This window comes from Schistocerca cancellata, unplaced genomic scaffold (assembly GCF_023864275.1).
Source record: "Schistocerca cancellata isolate TAMUIC-IGC-003103 unplaced genomic scaffold, iqSchCanc2.1 HiC_scaffold_1150, whole genome shotgun sequence".
Lineage (NCBI taxonomy): Eukaryota > Metazoa > Arthropoda > Insecta > Orthoptera > Acrididae > Schistocerca > Schistocerca cancellata.
Genome location: NW_026047149.1, coordinates 3,072,407 through 3,098,922, shown reverse-complemented (window position 1 = coordinate 3,098,922; position 26,516 = coordinate 3,072,407). Strand labels below are relative to the sequence as shown.

Below are 26,516 nucleotides of genomic sequence, written 5' to 3'. Positions count from 1 at the left end.
TGTCTCCAATACAACTAGGATTACTTTGCTCGTTGCAATCTTTTACGTCAAGTAGAGACAACAGTACCAGATAGAGAGGATTTCCTTCACATTTTGTATGCGTGTCATGTTGTGGTCTGATTGTGTTTAGTTCAATGTAGACTGACTGTATGGTTCCAGATGATGGTCGCATTATGTGGTGTGAATACCGCTACTACTATGTCATTGTTATTAAACACAACAGGTACGGTAGAGTAGAATGTTTGCTGAATGTGGAGAAGTAAATTGAGTCTGGTATCAGGAGCGAGAATTCTGGTGATAGAACTGATATAGCATTAATCTCGGTATGTTGCGAATTAGAATAGTCTGATGCAGCACCTTGCTGACTGGTATGAAATACTTTTCAGCGATCAGATGTTATAGAGCAGTTGTGTTTGTTCACAATGAACTGTTGACTTTTGCCATGTTTACTCTGGAAGTGTACTCGAGACATTCTTGTTGACAGAAGGATTGTCCGTTGTTACCTGAATTATTTTGCTGTTATCTGGAGTTGTCCGGGTTTTGCTACAACGTTCCTTAGAGTATGTGTGTGCTGTATGTTACTTGAGGAGGCCTGCAATTAGTGAGTCACAATGGGATTGAGTTTTTTGGATCTTTATTTAAAAAATTATGAATATTGCTCTCGTACAAACTCTTTCAGTTCCTGTTTTTTTGCACAGAGTTCGCTGGACTGGCTGCCTCATGACAGCATCTCCACCAGCCGCCTGTGGTTGCACTCCCTGGCGATGTCCAGCGCTGTCTGCCCACGAGGAGTTGTGGCCCCCCTGTCGGCCCCCGCGACGAGCAGCTCAGCCGCCACTTCTGCGCGGCCATTGAATGCCGCAACATGCAGCGGCGTCCACCCATCCCTATCCCTGGCGTCCACCGCCGCCCCCGCCCCCACCAGCAGCCTCGCCGCCTCGACGTCTCCCCTGCGCGCTGCCCAGTGCAGGGCGGTCCGCCCCCACGGCCCGCCCCTCGCCCCCACGTCGGCCCCTGCGGCGATCAGCGCCCTCAGCTCCCCCACTGCCCCCTCCTCAGCCGCCTGGACCAGCCTCCTGCCCCTCTCCTCTGCAGAGAGGCTCCTGCACAAAACACACAAACTGCCACTCTCTGCTGCAAACACACAACACACAGAACGAGGAAAACAGTCACACGAGGAAACAACTGCTGCGAATACAAATCTGTCCTGAAACAAACCTACCGTATTCCCCCTCCCACAGTACAAAACAGTGCGCAGTTGTGTGTATGTATTAAATTACAGCAAATCTGTTCCATCTCCCGCATTAGAAAATCTTCATTCATCGTCCATTACAAATAGCATTATACAACCTCTGAAAGAATTTCATTACCACATTTTGTCACACTCATTCCTGCAAGTTGAAAGGTGGCTACACTGAGCCACAGCGCCAGAGATTGCGCCAAAGAGTTTTATTCCGCCGCCTCCACTGGCAGTTCTTGTCGAGATCTGGCAGTAGTCAGTGCTTGCTGAGATGTCGTAGTAAAGAGTTCTTGTCGAGATGTCGTGGTGGAGTGTGCTTGTTGAGATGTGGTAGTAGCGAGTCGGTGTTGAGATGTTTTAGTAGGGAGTGCTTGTTCCATGTTTTATGCAGTTGTTTGATGGGCTAGACAGCAGATGTTGTTCTAATGGAGATATTGTAATGATTAGAGTGCTTTTCATCAATGTATATGAAGGTAACAAAACTCGCTTTTTTTCTCATTATTTCAATGTCTTGAATAATGCGTCATTACAGGTTCAGTCAACAAAGCATCTGGCTTGTCTTCTTGTATTAGAGTGTAATTCTGGTTTTCTTGCGTAATTATAGTATTTCTATTTTCTTTAATTACTTCAGTATAAATGATATTTAAAATTTCTTGCCTTATTGAAGAAGAACTGTGCCAGATGTGTACGTTGAATCACACTTCCACACACAGAACAGCTACACTTGTGCTTTGTTGGCTTCGTGATGAATGTAACGCAGAACAGCAGAAATCAGCGCAATCCCTTATGGTTAAAAGGAGTTTTAACATACAGAATGAAGTGAAATAAAGTGTACTAAAAAGTACCACGTGTTCTGTCGTGAGGACCAGCTTTTCCTCCGAGATTCCTTCAACACAAAATAGAGTGCTTCTGACCTGTGTATTTCAAATTAGATTTCTGTTTCCTTAAAAATAAATAAGGCGGTAAGAAACACCGTTTAGCACAAAAGAGCTTAAGGACGATACATTATGATGTTCTTGCGTTCACGCCTTTTTCTATTCACTTTGCACACTGTACCACGTAACTGTATGTACTGAAACATGTTGCGAAGTTCCTCTCGCAGTTTCCCGCCTCAGCGACGCACGCGCCGCCCCGTGGCCCGCTTGTGCCCGGCGTGCGTGCGGCGACCCACCCAGCGCCCGCCCGCCTCGCTTCCCTCTGCTGGCAGGTGGTGCGTTGTCTGTCCTCTTAGCCAGTTTACAGCATTCCTTTATTCACGCGGCACGTCGCTACGATTAAAAAAAATTTGGAAGGCAAGCTACTGGGAGTAGAGTTCGCGTTATTGTGGCTAACAATTGTCCGATAACTCACCAGATGCCCTTCACTTGAGCGCGTACCAACCTCGCCTGCTGTCAGGTAGTAATTCTCACGTGCTGCCGACCACCCAGGTGGACTGCCTCAAGTTTCGCTTTGGTTGCTACTTTCCTGTTTACTGCCCTCTACCGAGTAGTTTTCACACTCGTAGGTAGGTGAGGGGTGCCGATGTTTGTCCAGATGGCCCTCCAGCCGTAGTGCGGCTACTTTTGTACAGTCACGTTTCCGCTTTTGCTTCTCATTAATTCCACGTACATGTTCTTGACTTTTACCATATTCGACGGCCAACTCTGGTTTGAGTATAACTGAGTTGGAATCAAAATTGTTCAAAATGATGAAAGCCATTGGCGACGTGCCGTACATCTGTGGGTGGATTCCAGACAGTGGGAGTAATTTCGTCTGGTAAGCGCGGCGTGAGGGCCGTGTGTGTGTCTTCTTCCGCATGTCGTGTCTCGAACACACGAATATAGTTTCTCACTTTCTCCCAAAGTCGGCGATATTTAATCCCCCCCCGTTTCCGCCCGAGATGGTCAACGTGTCAAACTTTATCTTAAAAATATTACCACGAGTTACAAAATGGCGCAAAGCTGACAGAAATCTTGCTGCTGTTTCACCTGTTATGGGTAAAACTTGTGCCACACAGTTGACTTTAGAGACCATCTACATATGTGCAAAGTGTGGCCTTTGGATGTCGTCAAGCCTTCTCTATGTTCTTTGACTCCAACTGGCACGCTGGCAAGCACTTTCTTAGAGTTTGCAGCTGCAGTACGATTTACGTTAGACCTGTAGTCCAGAGCCAGAACTTGGACTGAGGTATCGCATGTTTCGCAAAGATATTCCGCACCCCACATTCATGATGTGTGCTTTAGTGTTGCTTAGCTTTGAACCTGATGCAAGTTGGTATTTGCTGGTGACCTGCAGTGCCTTCTGCGACTCGCTCTCGCCGGAGATCACGACACCCCGTCACCTGTGTACGCCCTACACACGATACTCTGGCGACATGTGTGTGTGTGTGTGTGTGTGTGTGTGTGTGTGTGTGTGTGTGTCTGTGTGTGTGTGTGCGTGTGCGTGTGCGTGCGCGTGTGCGTGTGCGTGCGTGCAGCCCTCGTAGCAGTTTCTGCAGAGCGGCTAGCAGGGCCTCAGCGGCAGTGGCGAACGAGGCCCTCCACACAGGACCACCTCGGCGCACACAACTCTTTGAGTGCGAGCTGCCTGGTTAGCCGACCACTCACTGACCATGACTTGCAAACTGCTGTTCTTCAACATTATACCAATTACCTTGACAAAATATTGCAGAAAATCCAGTACGGTCATTGTTTCAAGAAGGCACTGGTGACTCTCCCTATCGAAAGCATTCCCGAAATCGAGCGACATTACGGCGCACTCGAGCGTGACAACATGTGCCGCAGCTACCATGTCGCTATATTCACGGACAGTTTGAATACTTTATCTGCCTCTACCCACCGTAGTTCGATACGGGCCAGTCACCTCATGCATTATCATTTTCACTCTCCAGCAAGAACGCGCACCATTAATTTTGTAACCACCATTCAGGACAATAACTCATCTCAAGAGTCCCTTTAGTCAGCCATAGTGCCAGCAGTGCTAGTGTTTTCAATACAGTCCTTAGACAGGTAGTGCTTTTTTATTGTTTTCTACAAGAAGTGTCTGGTAACCACAGTTTAGTCAGCTATCAGCCGCCTTTGCTGGATTAGCAGTCTAGTTAAAAGTTGATTAACTCTCTACAGTAAATTGATTCCTTAGGACGGATAGGATGTGTGACCGCTGTGTACGGACGCAGGGGGAGCTGGCCACTGTCCGCGAACAGCTGAGCGTGTTGATGGCCGCGGTCAGCCGTCTTCAGGCTGCTGCCTCGGAGTGTAGCGGCAGTGGGGAGTCTGGTGCGTCGCAAGGTACACCCCAGGTGTTACACAAGCGTCACCCACTGTCCCTGCTGTCGAGACATCTTCGCGGGTACCGGGCGCGGTTGGGCCACCCTCTCCCCAAGGGGAGTGGCGGGTTCAGCGGCGTCCGCGGCGCACGAGGCGGAGGGTCAATGTGGAGGCTGGCCGTGTGGCATCGCCCGCTCTGCCTGTGAGTGGACATGTGGCCGCTCCTTCAGCAAGGTCCGAGCAGGCACACGGGGGGAGGGAGCTCCAACGTTAGGCTTAGGGAAAAAGCGGAAAGGTCTGAGAAATAGGCCAGCGTTCACTCTGTCTGCTTGCCGGGGGGTCTCACCCGAGATGTGGAGGAGGCCCTGCCGGCGGCGATAGAGAGCACTGGGTGCACCCGACTGCAAACTGTTGCTCATGTCGGCACCAATGACTCCTGCCGTCTGGGTTCAGAGGTCATCCTCAGTTCGTACAGGCGGTTGGCGGAGTTGGTGAAGGCGGAAAGCCTTGCTCGCGGGGTGGAATCAGAGCTAACTATTTGTAGTATCGTTCCCAGAACCGATCGCGGTCCTCTGGTTTGGAGCCGAGTGGAAGGCTTAAACCAGAGGCTCAGACGTTTCTGCGGAGATCTGGGGTGCAAATTTCTCGACCTCCGCTATCGGGTGGAGAAATGTAGGGTCCCCCTGAATAGGTCAGGCGTCAGGAAGCGGCTACAAGGGTAGCGGAGTATGTGTGGAGCGCACATGTGGGTTTTTTAGGTTAGAGAATTCCCTCCCTAGGCCCGACAAGACCCCTCTTGAGACGCGACAAGGTAGGAGTAGGCAAAACGCAATGGGCAATAACAAGGTCCCAGAAATGCTCTCATTAATAAACGGTCACAATGCCCACATAGTACTAGGGACAGAAAGTTGGCTGAAACCAGATGTAAACAGTAATGAAATTCTAAACTCAGATTGGAATGTATACCGCAGAGACAGGCTGGACAGTGAAGGGGGAGGCGTGTTTATAGCGGTAAGAAGTGCAATAGTATCGAAGGAAATTGACGGAGATCCGAAATGCGAAATAATTTGGGTGAAGGTCACGGTTAAAGCAGGCTGAGACATGGTAATTGGATGTCTCTGTAGGCCCCCTGGCTCAGCAGCTGTTGTGGCTGAGCACCTGAAGGATAATTTGGAAAATGTTTAGATGTTATAGTTCTGGGTGGAGATTTTAATTTGCCACATATAGACTGGGAGACTCAAACGTTCATAACGGGTGGCAGGGACAAAGAATCCAGTGAAAATTTTTAAGTGCTTTATCTGAAAAGTACCTTGAGCAGTTAAACAGAGAACCGACTCGTGGCGATAACATATTGGACCTTCTGGTGACAAACAGACCCGAACTATTTGAAACAGTTAACGCAGAACACGGAATCAACTACCATAAACTGGTTACTGCATCGATGATTTCAGCCGTAAATAGAAATATTAATAAAGGTAGGAAGATTTCTCTGTTTAGCAAAAGTGACAAAAAGCATATTTCAGAGTACCTAATAGCTCAAAACAAAAGTTTTGATTTAAGTACAGACAGTGCTGAGGATCAGTGGACAAAGTTCAAAACCATCGTACAATATGCGTTAGATGAGTATGTGCCAAGCAAGATCGTAACAGATGGGAAAGAGCCACCGTGGTACAACAACCGAGTTAGAAAACTGCTGCGGAAACAAAGGGAACTTCACAGCAAACACAAACATAGCCAACGCCTTGCAGACAAACAAAAATTACGCGAAGCGAAATGTAATGTGAGGAGGGCCATGCGAGAGGCGTTCAATGAATTCGAAAGTAAAGTTCTATGTACTGACTTGGGAGAAAATCCTAAGAAATTTTGGTCTTGTGTCAAAGCGGTAGGTGGATCAAAACAAAATGTCCAGACACTCTGGGCCCAAAATGGTACTGAAACAGAGGATGACAGACTAAAGGCCGAAATACTAAATCTCTTTTTCCAAACCTGTTTCACAAAGGAAGAATGCACTGTAGTTCCTTCTCTAGATTGTCGCACAGATGACAAAATGGTAGATATCGAAATAAACGACAGAGGGATAGAGAAACAATTGAAATCGCTCAAAAGAGGAAAGGCCGCTGGACCTGATGGGATACCAGTTCGATTTTACACAGAGTACGCGAAGGAACTTCCCCCCTTCTTGCAGCGTGGTACTGTAGGTCTCTAGAAGAGCGTAGCGTTCCAAAGGATTGGAAAAGAGCCCAGGTCATCCCCGTTTTCAAGAAGGGACGTCGAACAGATGTGCAGAACTATAGACCTATGTCTCTAACGCTGATCAGTTGTAGAATTTTGGATCACGTATTGTGTTCGAGTATAATGACTTTTCTGGAGACTAGAAATCTACTCTGTAGGAATCAGCATGGGTTTCGAAAAAGACGGTCATGTGAAACCCAGCTCGCGCAATTCGTCCACGAGACTCAGAGGGCCATAGACACGGGTTCCCAGGTAGATGCCGTGTTTCTTGACTTCCGCAAGGCGTTCGATACAGTTCCCCACAGTCGTTTAATGAACAAAGTAAGAGCATATGGACTATCAGACCAATTGTGTGACTGGATTGGAGAGTTCCTAGGTAACAGAACGCAGCATGTCGTTCTCAATGGAGAGAAGTCTTCCGAAGTAAGAGTGATTTCAGGTGTGCCGCAGGGGAGTGTCGTAGGAACGTTGCTGTTCACAGTATACTTAAATGGCCTTGTGGATGACATCCGAAGTTCACTGAGGCTTTTTGAGGATGATGCTGTGGTATATCGAGAGGCTGGAACGACGGAAAATTGTACTGAAATGCAGGAGGATCTCCAGCGAATTGATGCATGGTGTAGGGAATGGCAATCGAATCTCAGTGTAGACAAGTGTAATGTGCTGCTAATACACAGAAAGAAAGATCCCATATTATTTAGCTACAATATAGCAACTCAGGAACTGGAAGCAGTTAATTCCGTAAATTATCTGGGAGTACGCATTAGGAGTGATTTAAAATAGAATAATCATATAAAGTTGATCGTCGATAAAGCAGATGCCAGACAGATTCATTGGAAGAATCCTAAGGAAACGCAATCCGAAAACAAAGGAAGTAGGTTACAGTACGCTTGTTTGCCCACTGCTCGAATACTGGTCAGCAGTGTGGGATCCGTACCAGATAGGGTTGATAGAAGAGATAGAGAAGATCCAAAGGAGAGCAGTGCGCTTCGTTACAGGATCACTTAGTAATCGCGAAAGCGTTACGGAGATGATAGATAAACTCCAGTGGAAGACTCTGCAGGAGAGACGCTCAGTAGCTCGGTACGGGCTTTTGTTGAAGTTTTGAGAACATTCCTTCACCGAGGAGTCAAACAGTATATTGCTCCCTCCTACGTCTCGTGAAGAGACGGTAAGGATAAAATCAGAGAGATTAGAGCCCACACAGAAGCATACCGACAATCCTCCTTTCCACGAACAAGACGAGACTGGAATAGAAGGGAGAACCGATAGAGGTACTCACGGTACCCTCCGCCACATCATCTAACTTGAAACTAACTTACGCTAAGGACGACACACACGCCCATACCAGAGGGAGGACTCTGACGGGGGCAGCCGCGCAGACCGCGCGGCGAACGGTGGAAAGTATCAACACCAAGGCATCAGACGTGACGAAAAGGGAGATCCGAGTTCGAATCTCAGTCCAGCACCGATATTTTGCACATCTCATGCCGAAATAAAATAAGATTCAGCCGCCCAGTGATCTTGCACGATGAGTGGCACATTCATCAAAAAACACTCTCGCGTAAGAAAGCTTACTGGTGACTGGCTTTCAACCTGGCATGATTAGGCCTCCGCATGGCCCAACCTATAAGGACTCTCGCGCATGTTACCATACTTCTTATTGTGATTCTGATATTTAAGTATTTTCTCGAATTCATTTTCCATATTTTCATGTTTCCGTCTTTCAGCTAAAATCGCCTTTGCTGTAACGTTTTTGGAGTTTAAAAGCTTTTTGCTGGGATAACTTAGTTCAATATTATACTCCCGAATGTGTTTTAGCTTAAAACTTATTTTTTGTATATTTATCGGCGGCTCTACACTTTCTGGCCTGACAATGTCTTATAGTTTTGCTGTAGTGCACCCTGGATCATTACACATTATGCCCCATGTTCGTTTAACATACAATGCCATCGCTTTAAACTTTATGTCAGACCCATTACTCCATTGCTTGGATCCAAAACTGCTGTCTTCACCGGCACTCGAAACAATTCCCCTATCCACAAGAACTTTGCTAAAGTGGACATGATCACCTTCTCCACCATTGATGGAATGGGGAGAACCTGTGCTATGTAGTAGGCCTTGGATAAAATATACGTGTTGATGAACAGTATTCTCTGGAACTGGTCTATGCTACGTTGACAGTTTTCAATCAAAGCTCCCTTGATTTTTCTTGCCACCTCCCGCCAACTTATTGCTATCATTTTTAGAAGGGGAGTTGTCAATGCTATTCCAAGAGCTTTGCATTCATTAACATGGTTCACCCACTCAATGCGCAAGTTAGCAAGCCGCTTTATATCTAGAAATTTACTTTTGTTTTCATTTACCCTCGGCACCTGATGCGGAACAGTATTTTGCAAGTACCATCTCTAGTTGCGTCACATCTGTTTGGTCTCTGATGATTACGCCTGCATCGTCAGCGTAAGCGCCTACCACGGTCATGGTAATGCCTGTCAGCCTGTGTTGTGGCTGTCTCAAGAAAGGTTCCAGCGATATAACGAACAGGAGCATGGATAAGGGGCTTCCTTGGGTAGCACCCCTTTTTATGTCAATTTGTTTTGTCAGTTGACAGCTAACGGAGATTTGTGCAGGAACACCCATTGTCACGTTCTTGAGGATGTCGAAGGTTCTTGGCAGGAAGTCCATTCGACGCATTGTCTCTATCAGGTATTTGTGATTAATTTGATCAAATGCCTTATGGACGTCTATGAAAAGCAGTCCACATTTTATGTTACTTGCCTGCGCTAGCGCAATGGCATCGCGACACAAAGCCGCAGTTTGTAAAATCGTCCTTCTGAAAGCACAAGTCTGCTGTTGTCCTATGATGTCGGCGGTGCATGGTGTAAAGCGCTTGTTAATTACTCGAGCTATAATTCTATAATCCGAATTTAAAAGCGAAATCGGCCGTAGGTTACTTATTTTTTTGCAGCCTGTGTTCTTCGGGATCAACACGATTTTGCACTGTTTCAACTCTGCAGGCACTGGCTTCCCCTGTAAGACTTCATTGACAATTTCGGTGAACTTTCTCCTATTAGGGTCCAAAATCGTTTATAGAATTCAATGGGCAGTCTGTCAGGTCCTGGAGATTTCCTAGCGGGGGAGCTGCACACGATTTCCAATACATCTTCCTTGGTGGTGTCCGAAGAAATGTTATCATCATCTCCTCGCGATATTCGTGGAAGATATGCACCAAAGAGCTCATCGTATTCTTCTTCGTTTGTTTCCCCTGACGCATACATACGTTCATAATACACTGAGATCTCTCTATTTCCTTCTGGGTGGTGAATATGGTACCATCATCCATCTGAAGTTCATCCACGAAACTACTACTATTCTTGGCGTGTCTGACAAGGTGGTACAGTGCAGCAGTCTCATCTTCAGTGACTGACTCTGCTTTGCTTTTCATTTCAAGTCCCTCCAGTTACTTACGTTTCAGAGTTGATAATTTTGCTTTTATTTGCTTGATGTCTTTTAATCTTGTAGGAATTGCATCTGTCTGATCGTAGAGTTCCCTTAGCACGCTGTAGTAGAATTCTACAGTCTGTTTCCTTTCTCTGGCCATATCTATACTGAAAGATATTAAAACTTTCCTTAACTTCGGTTTCGCTCGTTGGGTCCACCATTCTATCACACTTGGAAAGTTGGTCAGTGAACGGAGACATATTTCCCAAGCTCTGGTCAGGGCATCTTCTAAGTCTTCTTATGATAATAACGAAATATTTAGATTCCACTGGCTTCTTACTCTTCTGGTAGGTTGTGGTGTTAAATTTACGCAGGTCAACAACACACTGTCATCGGAAAAACTAACGGGAACAGCTTCTGTTTTCAGTACTTTATCTGCTAAATTTTCCGTTACGTAAATTCTGTCAATTCTACTACATTAATTCGCAACAATGAGTGAAGTTCACCATTGTTGGTTATTTTATTTCCCACGCATATTTTAAATCAACAACGAGATGTCTCAAGTCTCGTGAGTAATTGAAGTTGGGGATTTGATCCTTTCGACTCAATACACAATTAAAATTTCCCCCTATTAAGTTGGAGGGGGTGTTTCCTCAGTAAAGAAATGACGCTTTCAATAAAGAATGTGGCTCTTGCAGCTTTATTACTGCTGCCAGAAGGAGCATATGAACTGACTATAGTGACTCCTGCTACGTTTATTCCAATACCTCATCCCGATTCTAATTTATCAACGTTATGTACGGGGATGCCTTCTCTAACTAAAGTGGCTGTGCAACACTCGTTTCAGTGGAAATATTGTAAAAATCGACGTAACTGGACAAATTTAATTGTGGGAATACCACTTCCTGTAGGAGAGCAATATCCGTCGCTGACTCATACAGAAACTGTTTCAGAGCAGCTATTTTAACATCCGACTGTATCCTATTAAAGTTTAGCGTGGTAATCGTATATGACTAACATAGGGGAGTGACCTCTTTTCCCGCTAGTGTATCATTTGATGCCACTCCATGCCGGATACTTCCTGAGAATCTGACTGGAGACCACCGTCCCGGTTTGCATTACAACCTTTCTTTATACTTTTCTTGCGATTTGCATTGAGTCTGGCCTTCACCGAATGTCTGCTCCGCCCACCCCCTGAGCAGTTTTCCACTGAGGGCGGTGTCGGTGGATCTGAGGGGCAGTCGTGTGCCACCATCTCGTCTCGTCTGCCAAAGGCGGCGCACACGCAGTTTGCGAACGTTCTTCCAACGCCCCGTCACTTCTATGATCACTTTCGTCTGCTGTTTGTGTGTTATTGCTGTAAAACTCCGCTTCTTCGCCTTGGGATTTGGGCTGTGACGTCGCCTGTTGTTGACAATCACTCGCTACCTCGTCACGTTTGGTTTCAGTTGCATCTGCGAGTGAATCTGTCTGCGCTGGTCGACGTACGGCTACTGCAGCGCGGGGCTGTGGCGTCACCGAGACGAGCGCATTGCCATCTACCGGCGCGTCCAGCGCTACAGAGTGGGGCTGTAGTGTCACTTTGACCTGTTCCGGTGATGGTGGCGGGTTCGATTTGTCTACTGATGCACTTGACTCAAGAGTTTGAATCTATGCTGACAATATTGTCTGAAACAGTAGTTCCCAGTACTGTTTTCTGAACGTCACCTACAGCTTTCAGCGACAGGCTGATATCTTCTTCATCTGTGCTACTGCCGTTACAAGTTCGACATCTCTTGTTAGTGGCTATACTACTTTTTCCAGCCGGATTGTCTGCAGTGTCTTTCCTGAGTAAAGGTGGAAATGCTTCAAGAGTATTTTGTGGCCTTTCGTCCACATTTCCCGTAATGCTGGAAAGGTGACCCCCCGTCATTCATTTTCGGTCACAAGATCAGCCAGTGATAACCTTTTACGCTGTAGTAAATTATTCTGCAATACAAACACTTTTTTTGGACAGTTTTGCCGGAGATGCCCACTTTCATATGTGACAAATCAAAGTCTGTCCATTGTATATAACGTGCGCTTTGTAGCCACAAACCAAAATGTGAGATGGAATGTTCTGTTTGACATGCATATCGACAGAACAAATCTATGCTGGCTTGACCATCGTTCATTACAAATTTGCCTGATGTCAGCTTATTTAGATAATACGTCTTTTAAGTAGCAGTTTTCTACCTCAGGGGGCAAATTAAATTCTCTGACTTGTTTATAATCAACATCAGCATTTGAAATGGTAACTCTACTCACCGAATTATCGCGATGGCGGAATTCGGCTTTTCCTTCAAATTTCTGCAAAATCCGTTCCAGCACCAACGAGGAAAGCAGCTTCACAAAAAAGCAGTATTGCTCCAAGTTATAATAAGCAGTGTGCGTCTGGTCCGAAGTAACGCCAATAACGTCAACGATCCAGTCACGAGTTTCCAGTTAACTTGGCTGAACATTACGGCCTGCTTTGTCAAATCCAAATCTTGGGGTAAGCTTTCTGGGAAACGTGGTTGCCATGTCAGCAGTTAACAGCTCGGGAAAACAAGGAAACTAAAATGCTGCATCACCAGAATCAGTTTTACACAACACTGTAACGCGGAGACTGAACGTAAAGTCGTAAAACCCAAACAGAAGCGCCACAGCGCGCCCGCTCAGGACGGCCGCAAAAGCCGCTATTCTGGTCCCAGACAAACGAAACTTTTGTGTAATTGCTTGTCGAAAGGCTATGAACGATAATGGATACCGCCCAAAGTACAACTGTCCGTATCCAAATATATTTTTAAATTATTTAGCAGTGCGAACCAAACTGCGATCTCTGTTTACGTTGCTAAGCAGAGATACGATCTACGATACAGGGGTTCACTGATGTCGCTTTGAGTACTAAAAACTCAACGGAATTGCCCATTGCTCTGCTTCTTTCGATGCGTTGTATTTACATTTGACTTTTTTTCCTGGAAGGGTAATCGGAAGTTTGCGTCAATGACAGAGTTACCGCCACAATCTTATCTTTACAGATACGCACTAACATTGAATTTACTTGCGTTATTACAGTGCCTGTGGTATTCAGAATTACGATGCAAAGTTCCTGTGCACCTCCGAAGGAACGGGCGAAGCGGCGACTACAGGTGCTATGAAATACGAGAAACGCTTCCGCAGTCGCGAATACGGACAACCGTCAGATGAACAGTGGAATGACGACAGTGAAAGTTTGTGTCGGACCGGGACTCGAAGCCGTGTTTCCCGCTTATCACGACCGGTCGCAATATCGTATTTACTCGCCGACATCAGGCAAACGACTTGCAGGTAAAATGCCTCACCTGTACAGATGTACGAGCACACGCTGTAGCCGCCGTAGTGCCTGTTCCATTGGAGACGCAAGCATATGCAGCGGAACTTCGCACTGTGATTCGGAATAACACGGGCTCTGCAGTGTCGTATTCAGTATTGTACAACAAGTACGTTTAGATGAAACTTACACCAGTTGTCTTAGTAACGTTACTGGAACCTGAATAAGCGTTACTAATCCGTACAAATATAAAAATACCAGTTATTGCTATTATATACGCGTGCCCTAATTGCTTTATACATTAGCATTTGCAACGACAGAGTCCAATGTTATTTACACTAATGGGAAACATCTAATATTTTCTGGAATGAAACATTTTGTGAAGATCACATCAACAGCTATAAATTGTTTGCAGGCACGTGTTTGAGATGGACAATGTTATGTAGAAATTGCCCCCACAAATCAAAATCTTTGAGTGCAACTGTGTCAAACAGAAGAAAAAATTGTATTTGGTAATGCAAGCTGCCAGTCCTACCTCGTACATTATGTTCGAACTTCGCCCAACGCAGTGCTGTGAGTATGTACTAACTTTAGAGTGTCTTTGGTCCTTGCGGGAGAGTTTAAAATTTCAACTTTCCTCGGCGCTAGCGGCAACAATCATTCGCTGAGGTAGCGACAAAGGTCTGTGGGCTGCATTACACGGGGAATTAACGGAAAAGTCAACTCGGCTTCTGCATTACTACCACGTGAATTTGTGATTAATGTCTGAATGTGCTCACAATCAGTAATGTGTCACTATTCAAGTACGGTGCTGGTTTCGTGATTTTGTAGATGGTGTGCTGGCTTTCTAGTGACATGGCGGAATGAAATGATACGATCATTCGGCATTGTCGGGCGGGAGGCCCCCGCGTGGGAGTTGGGTCGCCGTATTGCAAATCCTTTTCAGTTGACGCCAATGATGATGACATGATGATGGACACACAACATCGTCTCGAAGCAGAGAAAATCCCTGACCTCGCCGAAAATCAAACCCGGGACTCCGAGCGCGGGAACCGAGAACACTACGGCAAGACCACAAGCTGCTGACGCTTGGCGGAATACAGGCTGACGCCCGGGTTGGCGGTCATTCAGTGATAATGCATAACGCACCTAAGAAATGAATAATTTAAGCAGTGCTGGTTGAGCGAGGTTTGCCATCCAACAACATTATAAGGGGCGCGGAAAAAGAGTTTGACGAAAAGTGTAGGGTGGATGGACAGCATGAAACATAGGAATTTGAGTATAGCAACTGCGGGATCGCAACAGCTTATTTTCGGCGCTACCGGAGCATAATCTAAAACTGTCCCGTGGACCTCTTTACTCAAAGTAAAAGGTAATTCCCATAAAATGTATGCATAAACACAGTCTTTGGACTAACCAGCTGTCACGATGTGAACAAGATAAACTGAAAGCATCACATTCACATGTATCGTACTTTGGACTTCTTCAGAAATGAAAACAGTCACACGACCATGTGTCATGTATTAAAAAGGTCAAAGTGGAAATGAGTGTGCAGACATGCGGATGTGCTGATCATGTGCACACATGTGCGGCAGCAAACTACAGTCACATCTGTTATTAGACGTGTGTCCTAAATGAACGGCGGCGGCTCCACTTCCCTGTTTATGTGGTACAAGCAACACGGCAACACACCCAGTCCCGTTTACCCCTGGTGTCCAAAACCTTGACAGAAGTACTGAGAAATGGCAGGTACTGCGAAAAAGCAAAGGACTCACCTCAGGGCGAGTGGCGGACTGCAACGCATTCGCGTCTCTCTAGGCGGAGGGCCAATGTGGAGGCTGGCCGGCTGGCCTCGCCCGTTCGTCCAGTCAGTGGGCAGGTGACCGCTCCTTCAGCAGGGCCCGAGCAGGCACACGGGGGCAAAGGCTTGCTGGTTATTGGGAGCTCCAACGTTAGGCGGGTAATGGAGCCCCTTACGGAAGCAGCGTACAGGGCTGCAAAGAATTCCAACGTGCACTCTGTTTGTCTGCCGGCGGGCCTCATCCGAGATGTGGAGGCGGCCTTGCCTGTGGCTATCGAGCGCACGGGGCGCAGTTGCCTGCAAGTAGTTGCTCACCAATGATGCCTGTCGCTCGGGTTCTGAGACGATCCTCAGTTCGTACGGGCAGCTGGCGGATTTGGTGAAGACCGCTGGCCTCGCACGCGGGGTGCAAGCAGAGCTCTCTATTTGCAGCATCGTTCCCAGAGTAGATTGGGGTCCATTTGTTTGCAGCCGAGTGGAGGGTCTCAACCAGAGGCTTCGTCGACTGTGACGGTCTTGGCTGCAGATTTCTAGACTTCCACTTTTGGGTGGGGAATTTTAGGACGCCCCTAGATAGGTCAGGGGTGCACTACACAAAGGAAGCGGCTACTCGGGTAGCAGAGTACTTGTGGCATGCACATGGGTTTTGTTTAGGCTAGGCAGTAGTGCGAGGTGTCCTGATGAACGCTCACCAGTCGACGTGCAGGCAGAGAAATCAGGACGCGCTCTGTGTAAAGACACTTCAGCTATCAAGATATCAGCAGTAAGTTTTCAGAGTGTTCAGAATAAAGTTCCTGAATTTACTGCCCTCCAGGAAGTGTGTGGCGCGCAAATTATTCTCGGGGTTGAGACCTGGCTGAACCCCAAGACAGGAAGTTCTGAAATATTTAGTGAGGGTTGAAACGTGTATCGGAAAGACAGATTAGACACCATACTAGGTGGTGTCTTCAATGCAGTTGACAAAAATATTGTGTCTACTGAGGTCGAAGTAGAGTTTGATAGTGAAGTTACTGGACACGTTTAACAGGGCTAGGGGAAATTAAGGTAATTGTGGGGTGTTATTACCGGCCACCAGGTCCCACCGTAACAGTTCTAGAATCATTCAAAGGGAGTCTACATTCTGTATCGCAGAAGTACCCGGATCATGCAATATTAGTCGGAGGCGACTTCAACCTACGTAGTATAGACTGGGATCTCTATGGATTCATTACAGGTGGTACAGACAAGCCGTCGCATGAATTACTTTTCAACACATTATCCAAAAACTGTCTTGAGCAGCTGAATCGACAGCCAACGCGTAATGGAAATATTTTAGATCTGGTAGCCACAAACAGACCAGACCTTATCTATGGTGTCAGTGTTGAGACAGGGATTAGTGATCATGATGTTGTCATTACGACTATGGTTACGAAAGTTAAAAAGTCCGTCAAGAAGGCTAGCAGAGTATTCTTACTAGAAAGAGCAGATAAGCAGTTGTTAGCATCCCACTTAGTAAATGAATCGACTTCATTGACTTCCGGTACGATGGACGTGGAAGTATTACGGGCAAATTTTAAACACATTATAAATCACGCATTGGACAAGTATGTGCCGAAAATGTGGGTTACGGACGGGAAAGACCCACCGTGGTTTAACAGCGCAATTCGGAGAATGCTCAGGAAGCAAAGGCAGTTGCACTCACGGTGCAAGAAAGATCGGGAGAATGAGGACAGGCAAAAGTTATTAGAGATTCGCGCTGCTGTAAAAAGAGCGGTGCGCGAAGCATTCAGCCACTACCACCGTCATACCTTAGCAAAAGATCTTGCTGAAAACCCAAGGAAATTCTGGTCTTACGTAAAATTGGTAAGCGTGTCGTAGGCTTCCATCCAGTTACTCACTGATCAGTCTGGCCTGACAACCGAAGACAGCAAAACGAAAGCTGAAATTTTAAATTGAGCATTTGAGAAATCTTTCACGCAGGAGTATCGTACAAACATACCACCGTTTGAGTCTCGTACACATTCCCATATGGAGGACATAGTGATAGACATCCCTGGTGTTGTGAAGCAGCTGAATGAGTTGAAAATAAATAAATCGCCAGGTCCTGATGGGATTCCAATTCGGTTCTACAGAGAGTACTCTACTGCATTGGCTCCTTACTTAGCTTGCTTTTATCGCAAATCTCTTGCCCAACGTAAAGTCCCGGGCGACTGGAAAAAACAGTAGGTGTCGCCTGTATGTAAGAAGGGTAGAAGGGCAGATCCTCAAAATTGCAGACCAATATCCGTAACGTCGGTTTATTGCAGGATTCTTGAACATATTCTCAGTTCGAATATAATGAATTTCCTTGAGACAGAGAAGTTGCTCTCCATGAATCAGCACGGCTTTAGAAAGCACCGCTCCTGCAAAACGCAACTGGCGCTTTTTTCACATAATATCATGAGATCCATAGATGAAGGGTATCAGACGGATGCCATGTTCCTTGACTTTGGGAAAGCGTTTGTCTCGGTGCCCCACTGCAGACTCCTAACTAAGGTATGAGGATATGGGATTGGTTCCCAAGTATGTGAGTACCTCGAAGACTTCTTAAATAATAGAACCCAGTACATTGCCCTCGATGGTGAGTGTTCATTGGAGGTGAGGGTATCATCTGGAGTGCCCCAGGGAAATGTGGTAGGTCCGCTGTTGTTTTTTGTCTACATAAATGATCTTTTGGATAGGGTGGATAGCAATGTGTGTCTGTTTGCTGATGATGCTGTGGTGTACGGGGAGGTGTCGTCGTTGAGTGACTGTAGGAGGATACAAGAGGACTTGGACAGGATTTGTGACTGGTGTAAGGAATGGCAGCTAACTTGAAATATAGATAAATGTAAATTAATGCAGATGAATAGGAAAAAGAATCCTGTAATGTTTGAATACTCCATTACTAACATAGCGCTTGACACAGTCACGTCGATGAAATATTTGGGCGTAACATTGCAGAGTGATATGAAGTGGGAGAAACATGTAATGGCAGTTGTGCGGATGGTCATCTTTGGTTGATTGGTAGAAATTTGGGAAGATGTGGTTCGTCTGTAAAGGAGAACACTTATAGAACGCTGGTGCGACCTATTCTTGAGTACTGCTGGAGCATTTGGGATCCCTAACAGGTCGGATTGAGGGAGGACATAGAAGCAATTCAGAGGCAGGCTGCTAGATTTGTTACTGATAGGTTTGATCATCATGCGAGTGTTACGGAAATACTTCAGGAACTCAGGTGGGAGTCTCTAGAGGAAAGGGGGCATTCTTTTCGTGAATCGCTACTGAGGAAATTTAGAGAACCAGCATTTGAGGCTGACTACAGTACAATTTTACTGCCGCCAACTTGTATTTCGCGGAAAGACCACAAAGATAAGATAAGAGAGATTAGGGCTCGTACAGAGGCATATAGGCAGTCATTTTTCCCTCGTTCTGTTTGAGAGTGGAACAGGGAGAGAAAATGCTAGTTGTGGTATGAGGTACCCTCCGCCATGCACCGTGTAGTGGATTGCGGAGTATGTATGTAGATGTAGATCTATGTTCTCTGTTGTTTAAAAATGACTGGGTACTGCAATTCTTTTTTGTAGCCATTGGTGAAAACTCAGTGTGGGCTGTGCCACCGAATAATAGGCAGCCAACGTAAGTTTTCAATTGAAAGACACTACAATACATATCACAAAGATGAGTGTAGTGTACTCAACAGTGAAGAACGGCAAGCAAAATTAAATGTCCTTAAGAAAATGGATGAGACACATCAACTCGATTTTACAGTACGTCAGAGTAGCTGATACTTCTTAGTTTCTTGTGTTACATTTATGTCTATTTTACTGTATGCTGTACAATGTACTGTTTTCAATTTTCCAGAATGACAACCACACAACTTCACTGCAAGCAAGTTTTAAAATCGCATTAAGAATTGCGCAATCTGGGAAACCCTTTTACGAAGGGGAGTTTGTGAAAGGGTGTCTCACCGATCCTGCAGAACTTGTGTGCCCCATGAACGTTAGCAGGTTTCAAGAAATCAGTCTATCCAAGCAAACAGTGACAAGACGTATCAGTGCTATGGCCGGCAATGTGCACAGGCAGCTAATAAATAAGGCAAAAGAATTTGTTGCTTTCTCTGTTGTGCTCGATGAAGCAACAGATCTTACAGATACAGCCCAAGTTGTGATATACATACGAGGCGTCGATAACGCACTTTGTGTAACAGAGGACGTTTTGGACTTAGTACCTTTGAAAGGGACTACTACAGGTGCGGACTTACTCCAAGCTGTCGAGCAAGCGATTGATGGTGTCGGTATGGATTGCAATCTGTGAGTCTCAGTGACCACAGATGGAGCACCATCAATGCAAGGCCATCGGAAAGGACTCCTAGCATGGATGCGCCAAAAGCTAGGGCGCACAAATGGGACGTATGAAATTCACTGCATTCTGCATCGAGAGGCGCTTTGTGCAAAATCAGTAACGTTAGCAAACGTCATGCAAATTATTGTGCATACTATAAACTACCTGAAGACACATGGGCATAAGCATCGCCAGTTTCGGCGGTTATTGGAGGAATTAGGAGCGGAGTACGGCGACATAGCTTACTATACTGAAGTACGCTGGATCAGTTGAGGTACAATGCTGAAAATATTTTTTGATTTACGTTTGGTCATAGTAACATTCTTACATGAGAAGGGAAAAAGTGAACCTATGTTGGAAGACCCTTGTTGGATATCAGACCTTGCATTTCTTGTGGACATTACGTCTCACATGAACAGCCTGAACATCAGTTTGCAAGGTGAAAATAATTTCTGACACGTTGGAAAAAGTAAATGCCTTTGAAAGGAAGCTTGCGCTTTGGGAGCGCCAGCTAATGACAGAAAACACTGCACATTTCCCGACTCTTGGACTGGTCCATGAAAGTGCTAGATTTCAAGAATACATATCAATAATTGTAAAAATTAAGGAACAATTTCGAGCACAATTTGCAGATGATACGAGTTTGTCTCCTGCCATTGGCCTCTTTGCTCAACCGTTCTCGTCGTCAGTTGAAGATGCTCCAAATGTTCTACAGAGGGAACTGATCGACCTACAGTGCAATACAAGACTGAAGGGCAAGTTCTTTGAAGTGGGAAGTTCAAAAGAATTCTACGAAAATTTTTCACAACAAGAATTTCCACGCCTGCACAAAGATGCCGCGAGACTTATGTCCATGTTTGGGTTGACATATGTTTGTGAAAGCTTTTTCTGGGTGATGAAAATGAATAAATCAAGGTTTCTGTCAAGCATAAGTTATGAAAATCTACACAACTGCTTGCGTTTGTCAATGAGCTAATCCTTTACGCCCGATATTAACTATATCATTCCTCATGACCAGTGATAAACGTGTTTGGATTTATTCCTTTCATAATTAAAAATTATTGTTTACTAACTGTGCATTATTGCATCATTCTGCTCCATGGTACACTATTATCAGGAAAATTGCTCATTAAACCGATTGTTCCAATGTATACTTACATTTAGGGTTTTTTTAATGTGTGAAGGGCTACGCTCAGCTAAAGTCGATAAACAATAACCTTCATCTAATTGTCTGTTATTATGCAGATTTTAGACGGAACTGATAATAGTATTGAAATAGCAGGTGATCGAGAGGTCTGCGGTTATCATTCTGTTCAGAGGTCAGTGAGACAGAAATTATGTGGGTGTAACTGAGGGCACCGAGAATTAGTTATAGGAAACCTTGCATTAGTTTAATGTTATTTGAAATCATGAGTAAGGTTTGCTGGAAGTCACTGACTGCTCTCTTTCTTAAATACTAGATCAAAAACGGTACGCATATTTGCGTGCCGTCAGTCAAGCTGCCTTAATAAAAACCCACGGTTGTTAACTGTATTACTTGTCTTACTGGGTTAAACTGGTAACGTAAAAGTAGACGTCTCAATGAGTAGACTGTGACGGTATTTTAAATGTTTTAATACGCAAAATACCTCCCCATGGTTGGCTTGCATGCTGTGGAAAGAGCACTAGAATGCTCTGGTACAGAGTACCCCAGCAAGTGGATAAAGCGACATCTGTGCATAGAAACATGCACTATATGAACGCTGGCGGCTGCGGCATGCACGCTGTGACCCGGAAGTTGCACATGTGCAGGAGCACCGCACGCGTGCAGAATTTCTGGCCGGCCCTGAGAAAGCGGAATTTAATACTATCTTAGAAAGCAACAGTAGATCATTTTCAGCTAACCCGGACTGGCTCAAAATTTTGGATACTGTATTGCAACTCTGGATCCATTCTTTGTGGAACCGTATTCGGTACCTTTTTCTAAAAAACAGGCCGTACAGAATGAAACAAATAAGATTATGGAATGAGGAGTGATATAACACAGTAACAGCGAATATATCAGTCCACTTATCATTGTAAATAAGGATGGAGGAGTACATGTGGCCATTGATGCACAAACTCTAAACAAAGTAAAAAGAGAGGTGCACAGGCCTGAAAATCTGGACAAAATGTTGCAAAAATTTCATAATGAGGTATTTAACCAGTTTCGACATGACTGCTGGCTATTGGCAAATCCCATTAAGTCTAGAATTGCATGAATATAAAGCAATCCTGTTTACCGGGAAATGTTATCGATACAAAGTAGTTCCATTTGGACTGAATACCTCTCTGGCAGTGTTTATTAGAGCTCTGGACTGTGTTAGGAGAGGAGTTGAGTTCCAGGTTAACTATCTATGTAGATGATTTATTTATCTACAATGAAAACTGGCAAAAAAGCTCCAAATTGTTGCTCTTCAAGCAGGAGGCATCACTTTAAAATTATAGAAATGTGAACTTGTAAAATTAGAAATTAAATTCTTGAGCCATATAATTACTACTACCGGCATTAATAAGGACCTGGAGAAAGCTACGTGCCTTAGAAAAATTTCCCCCACCAAAAAATAGGAAACAGTTGTAAGCCTTTTTAGGTTGGTGTGGATTTTACAGAAAATTTGTTAAGGGGAAACACTTCAACAATCCACACTTGAACAATCTATAAAAAGATTTAGTGCTTTTGTTTGGACAGATTAGAGTCGGCAGGATTGTGAATCTTTAAAGATTAAACTTTGACATGATAATGTTTTACATCACCCAGTACTGTCAGAGACTTTCAATATGAATACTGACAGTAGCACCTATGGGACTGGTATTGAAATTTTCCAGGAGATAAATGGTACAGGAAATTTAGCACATAGAACAATAGCTTTTGCCAGCAGGGCATTGACAGGAAACAAAAGGAACCATACCATATCAGAGGAGATAGCCTTGGCCATATTATGGGACCTAAAGAAATTTATAGGTTGGTGGGGTTTTACGATCTTCACACATTGACCACAAAGCTCAAACATTCCTTAAAGGTTGTTGCCTTCTAAATGGCAGGCTAACCCAATGGGCTTAATACCTGGAAAAATTTCATTATGAAATCTGCTATGTAAAGGGTACAAAAAATTATGTGGCAATGAATTTTCCCAATGGTACTGATGAAATACCCAAGGAATGCAATGGAGATGGAACTTTCCAAATTAATTACATGAAGAAGATCAGGCAAAAATGAATCTGAACAGATTTGCAAAACCATGCGATATCATCTAAATGAGCAACCAAATTGGAAATCTGTATAAGCAAATTTTGATTTTTAAAAGTATCTTGTATAAGAGGAAAGGCTTCATTACTGAAGAATGGATGGTGTGTTGGCCTACCCAATTTGATACAGATGTCAGATTATTTTCACTAGCATTGGGCCAAAGGAGTGTCTAGATAAATTGGCTAGTGTTATAGTGATTGCCAATAGTACGAGTCGAAAGGTAACTGAACGTATTAGGTCTTGTGACATCTGCCAGATAGCTAAGGTAACCAATAGAACTAATCAAGGCCCAATGCAGAACACGTTATGTAAAGATACCATGGATTTACTGTCTGTGGACCTGTATGGACCCCTCCCCACAACTTCTGGTAATTGTAAATGTATTTTAGTGATTTCGGAAGTATTTTCTACATTTATAAAATTGTATCTCCTGAAAAAGGTGACAGCAATGTCAGTATTCGATAGGATGATTCAGTATTTGAGAACCATTGGAAAACCCAGTGCAGTACTGCCCAATAATGGCCCCAATTTAATTTCAAAACCTGGAAAGATGGAATGGAGCAGAATGGTGTAGAAACTAAATATATTAATGAAGACGTTGCCTCATGGGTTTACCAAGTTCACACCTGGGGAAATTCTGCTCAATACAAAGAGCAAATGTTTAAATGAGGAAAAACTAGAGTTCCCACCATTTACAGATTTGGGATTAGCCCAGAAGAAAGAATTGGTAAAAGAAAAAACAAAGCCGAAACGAGATCTAAAACGAGCAACCTGAAGTTTTCCATGTTCAAAATTGGAGACTATGTTCTTCTGAAGACCCATGAATAATCAGGTGAACTTAACCACGAAATTTCTAAATTTATGTATATATAATGGGCCCCCGAAATTTCTAAATTTATGTATATATAATGGGCCATTCACAGTACAAGACACACCTCACAACAATGCCTACTATTTAATCTACCCAGAGTCAAAGAAGCTCCTTGATGTCCATAATGTAGTGGATCTCAAACTGTATGTACCTAGGAATGAATAAATGAAAAAATCATACCAGACTAAAAATGTGTATTATGCTGTAGATGAAATAATGTATCTATCTTATGAAGCTACGATACTGTATTTAACTGTAATTTATGTTCCTATAAAAATGTTACCTATGTAAAATTGCTGTTACTATCTTAGAAGTTTCAGATTCTAAAACCTGTTGTAAAATATGTGAAACCCTGTACTGAAAGGGCTACAAGCAAATGTTGCCAAATTGAAAAGAAATGTGGAATGCCTTAAATACAGAATGGGCAGCATAGAAGACTTGCCAAAGTGGGGAAAAAAAACTGTTTATAATAGACTGCCAAAACCCAATATGGGCAGCCAATTGATTAATGTGATATGTAATTTGTTAATGTTGTCAAATGCAATGCAAGATGCTATTGTAGGTAGCAAAATTATTTTATTTTCATATCTGTTAGTGTTGTATGTGTTTTGCTACAGTTTTCAAAGAGGGACTGTGTTTCAAATAAAGTCAGTAAGAAAAGAATAGTAGGTTCAGTTTAAATATGTTTGTTTATGTAAATATCGAAGAATGGACTACTATTATTAGAATCAGCATTGATAGTTTCCTCCTTTGTAAATTCAAAATCATGCTATAGGATGTGTTGCATGTACAATGTCAAATTGCTTGTGATATTTGTAGAGTGTATACTTTTATGTGTATACCTACATTTCTTAATGCTTACAAAATGCTACTCAATATTCTTGGCAATACAGATAAATTTTGCTTACTACTCAACTTACTGTTTCACAAAATGAGAGTCAGATGTGACAGGTGTACATAATTGAATAATGTTGCTTATGTCTTGTTTTGATAATGAAGTGTATAGTGGTTTAATGTGTTTTGCAATGTATTCTTTTCATGCTCAGCTCTGGATGAAGTGATTATTATTTTAGACTGCTTGGTACCATTAAGGTGTTATTGATGTTTGCCTAGCAGGAATCTTCAGTGAACCATGGGGCATATGTAACATCCATTTTTGACCTACTTTGTATTGATATTTCTATTTGTAGAGTTGCTTATGTAGAGTGCTGTATCTGTCATATGCAGAGTGTTTTACCTGTCACGGAAATTCTTAGACAATGTATACATATTTCAGTTATGTGAACTTTTTGAACAATGTTCAATTTATGCTTATGAATGTAAATAACTCCCGGAATGATTATTATATAATGTACTGTAAATGACTTGGTCCATAGTTAGGGAATGCAGGGTTGAATGTAAAAAATGTGGGGAATCCCTGCAGCTACAGAAGTAGCCGGGCAGAATGGAAAAGGTGTCGTTCACGCAAGCGGCAACTCGTCCCTTGCGACGGCTAAGGAGTCTGGCTTGAGCAGTGCTGTGGTTAATATCTCGCTAGCAGTAGCAGAACATTGAAGTTCATATTTTTGGAGTATTGAGGCAGAGGAACTTAAGAGTGTTACATATGGACCTCAGATGCTGCATTTGGTGATACCATGTATAAAGGCATTGTTTTTGGCCCTGCAAAAATATAATTCAGAAGGTCTATAACAGGGCGGGGCCAACAGTACTGCGATGACTACATCGCTGCCATGTTAACAGCCACTGCAAATCATGCCACCAGTGGCAGTGCCACCAGTGGCAGTGCCACCAGTGGCAGTGCCACCAGCCTTCCAGCAAAATGTTTATATTTGGCACTCTGTAAATGGACCAGGTATTTGTGAAATTTGGTTGATTTTAATAATAATCACGGTATTGCTAAAAGCTCTATCTTGCACCTGTGATTATCCCAAATCACAAACCTCACCAGGAATCCTATCCTAGTGAATTTAATTCCGAGTGAGCTAATTTATTATGAAAAGACTATTCAGCAGCCGTAAAAATAGTTGTGATTGCTTTCTAATGTGTGGAGTTATTGTGTTTCAAGTTCAGTTTAATAATTTGAGAAATACACCACTTCCAGTGCATTTTTAAATTGATTTGCATTACTTTTCTTAAATACTTTGCCTTACTTAAAAGCTGTCCAAAAATAGTAAAGTTGTTAGTTAAAAGAATAATAATAGTGATTAGAAGTGAAAAAGATTATTAATTGTTGCATTTATGCACTTTAATCAGACTTACAAAGTTTTATTACCGTTCATTCCATGAGAAGGTGTTTGAACTTGAATTTAATGGTGTTGGCATTTGCCCAGCCAACTATATTTTGAGAAGGTTAAAAGACTACTTTTCAAAGCACACTTGTTATTTGAGGAGTTATAGTTTGTTGTGCTTCACTTAATGAATAAATTAATGATGAGAATACTCACCATTTTCCATACACACTTGTGAAGATTTGTTAATGAGCGTGGCTCTTCAAACCATGAAACTTTTGAGGCACTCATGTGCTAAACTAGTTAGTTAATGAAGCAAAGCAAAGGTACCTCCACAACTAGTGTAGTTAGATTTCCATTCTGTTTAATTGCTTCAAACTGAGCTCAATAAAGAAATATTTACTGCATTAGCTACTTTAATGCAAGCTGGTTAATGTAAAGGTATAGAGACCCTGTACTAGCAATGATGTTATATGGTATGATCATAATAGACCTCTTGATTTAAATCAATCATTTCATGCTCTGCCCTGTTTAGTATTCCT

General features: G+C 43.7%; 1 protein-coding gene across 1 annotated transcript in view; it reads right to left on the bottom strand.

The window, feature by feature from the left end:
* Positions 1–718: 718 nt before the first annotated feature.
* LOC126159965 (uncharacterized) overlaps positions 719–26,516 on the bottom strand; it is a 77,910-nt gene continuing 52,112 nt past the window's right edge. Inside the window, exon 4 of the mRNA XM_049916771.1 lies at positions 719–1,103. Within this exon, the coding sequence (XP_049772728.1) occupies positions 719–1,103 (385 nt within the window). The remainder of the gene's footprint in view (positions 1,104–26,516) is intronic.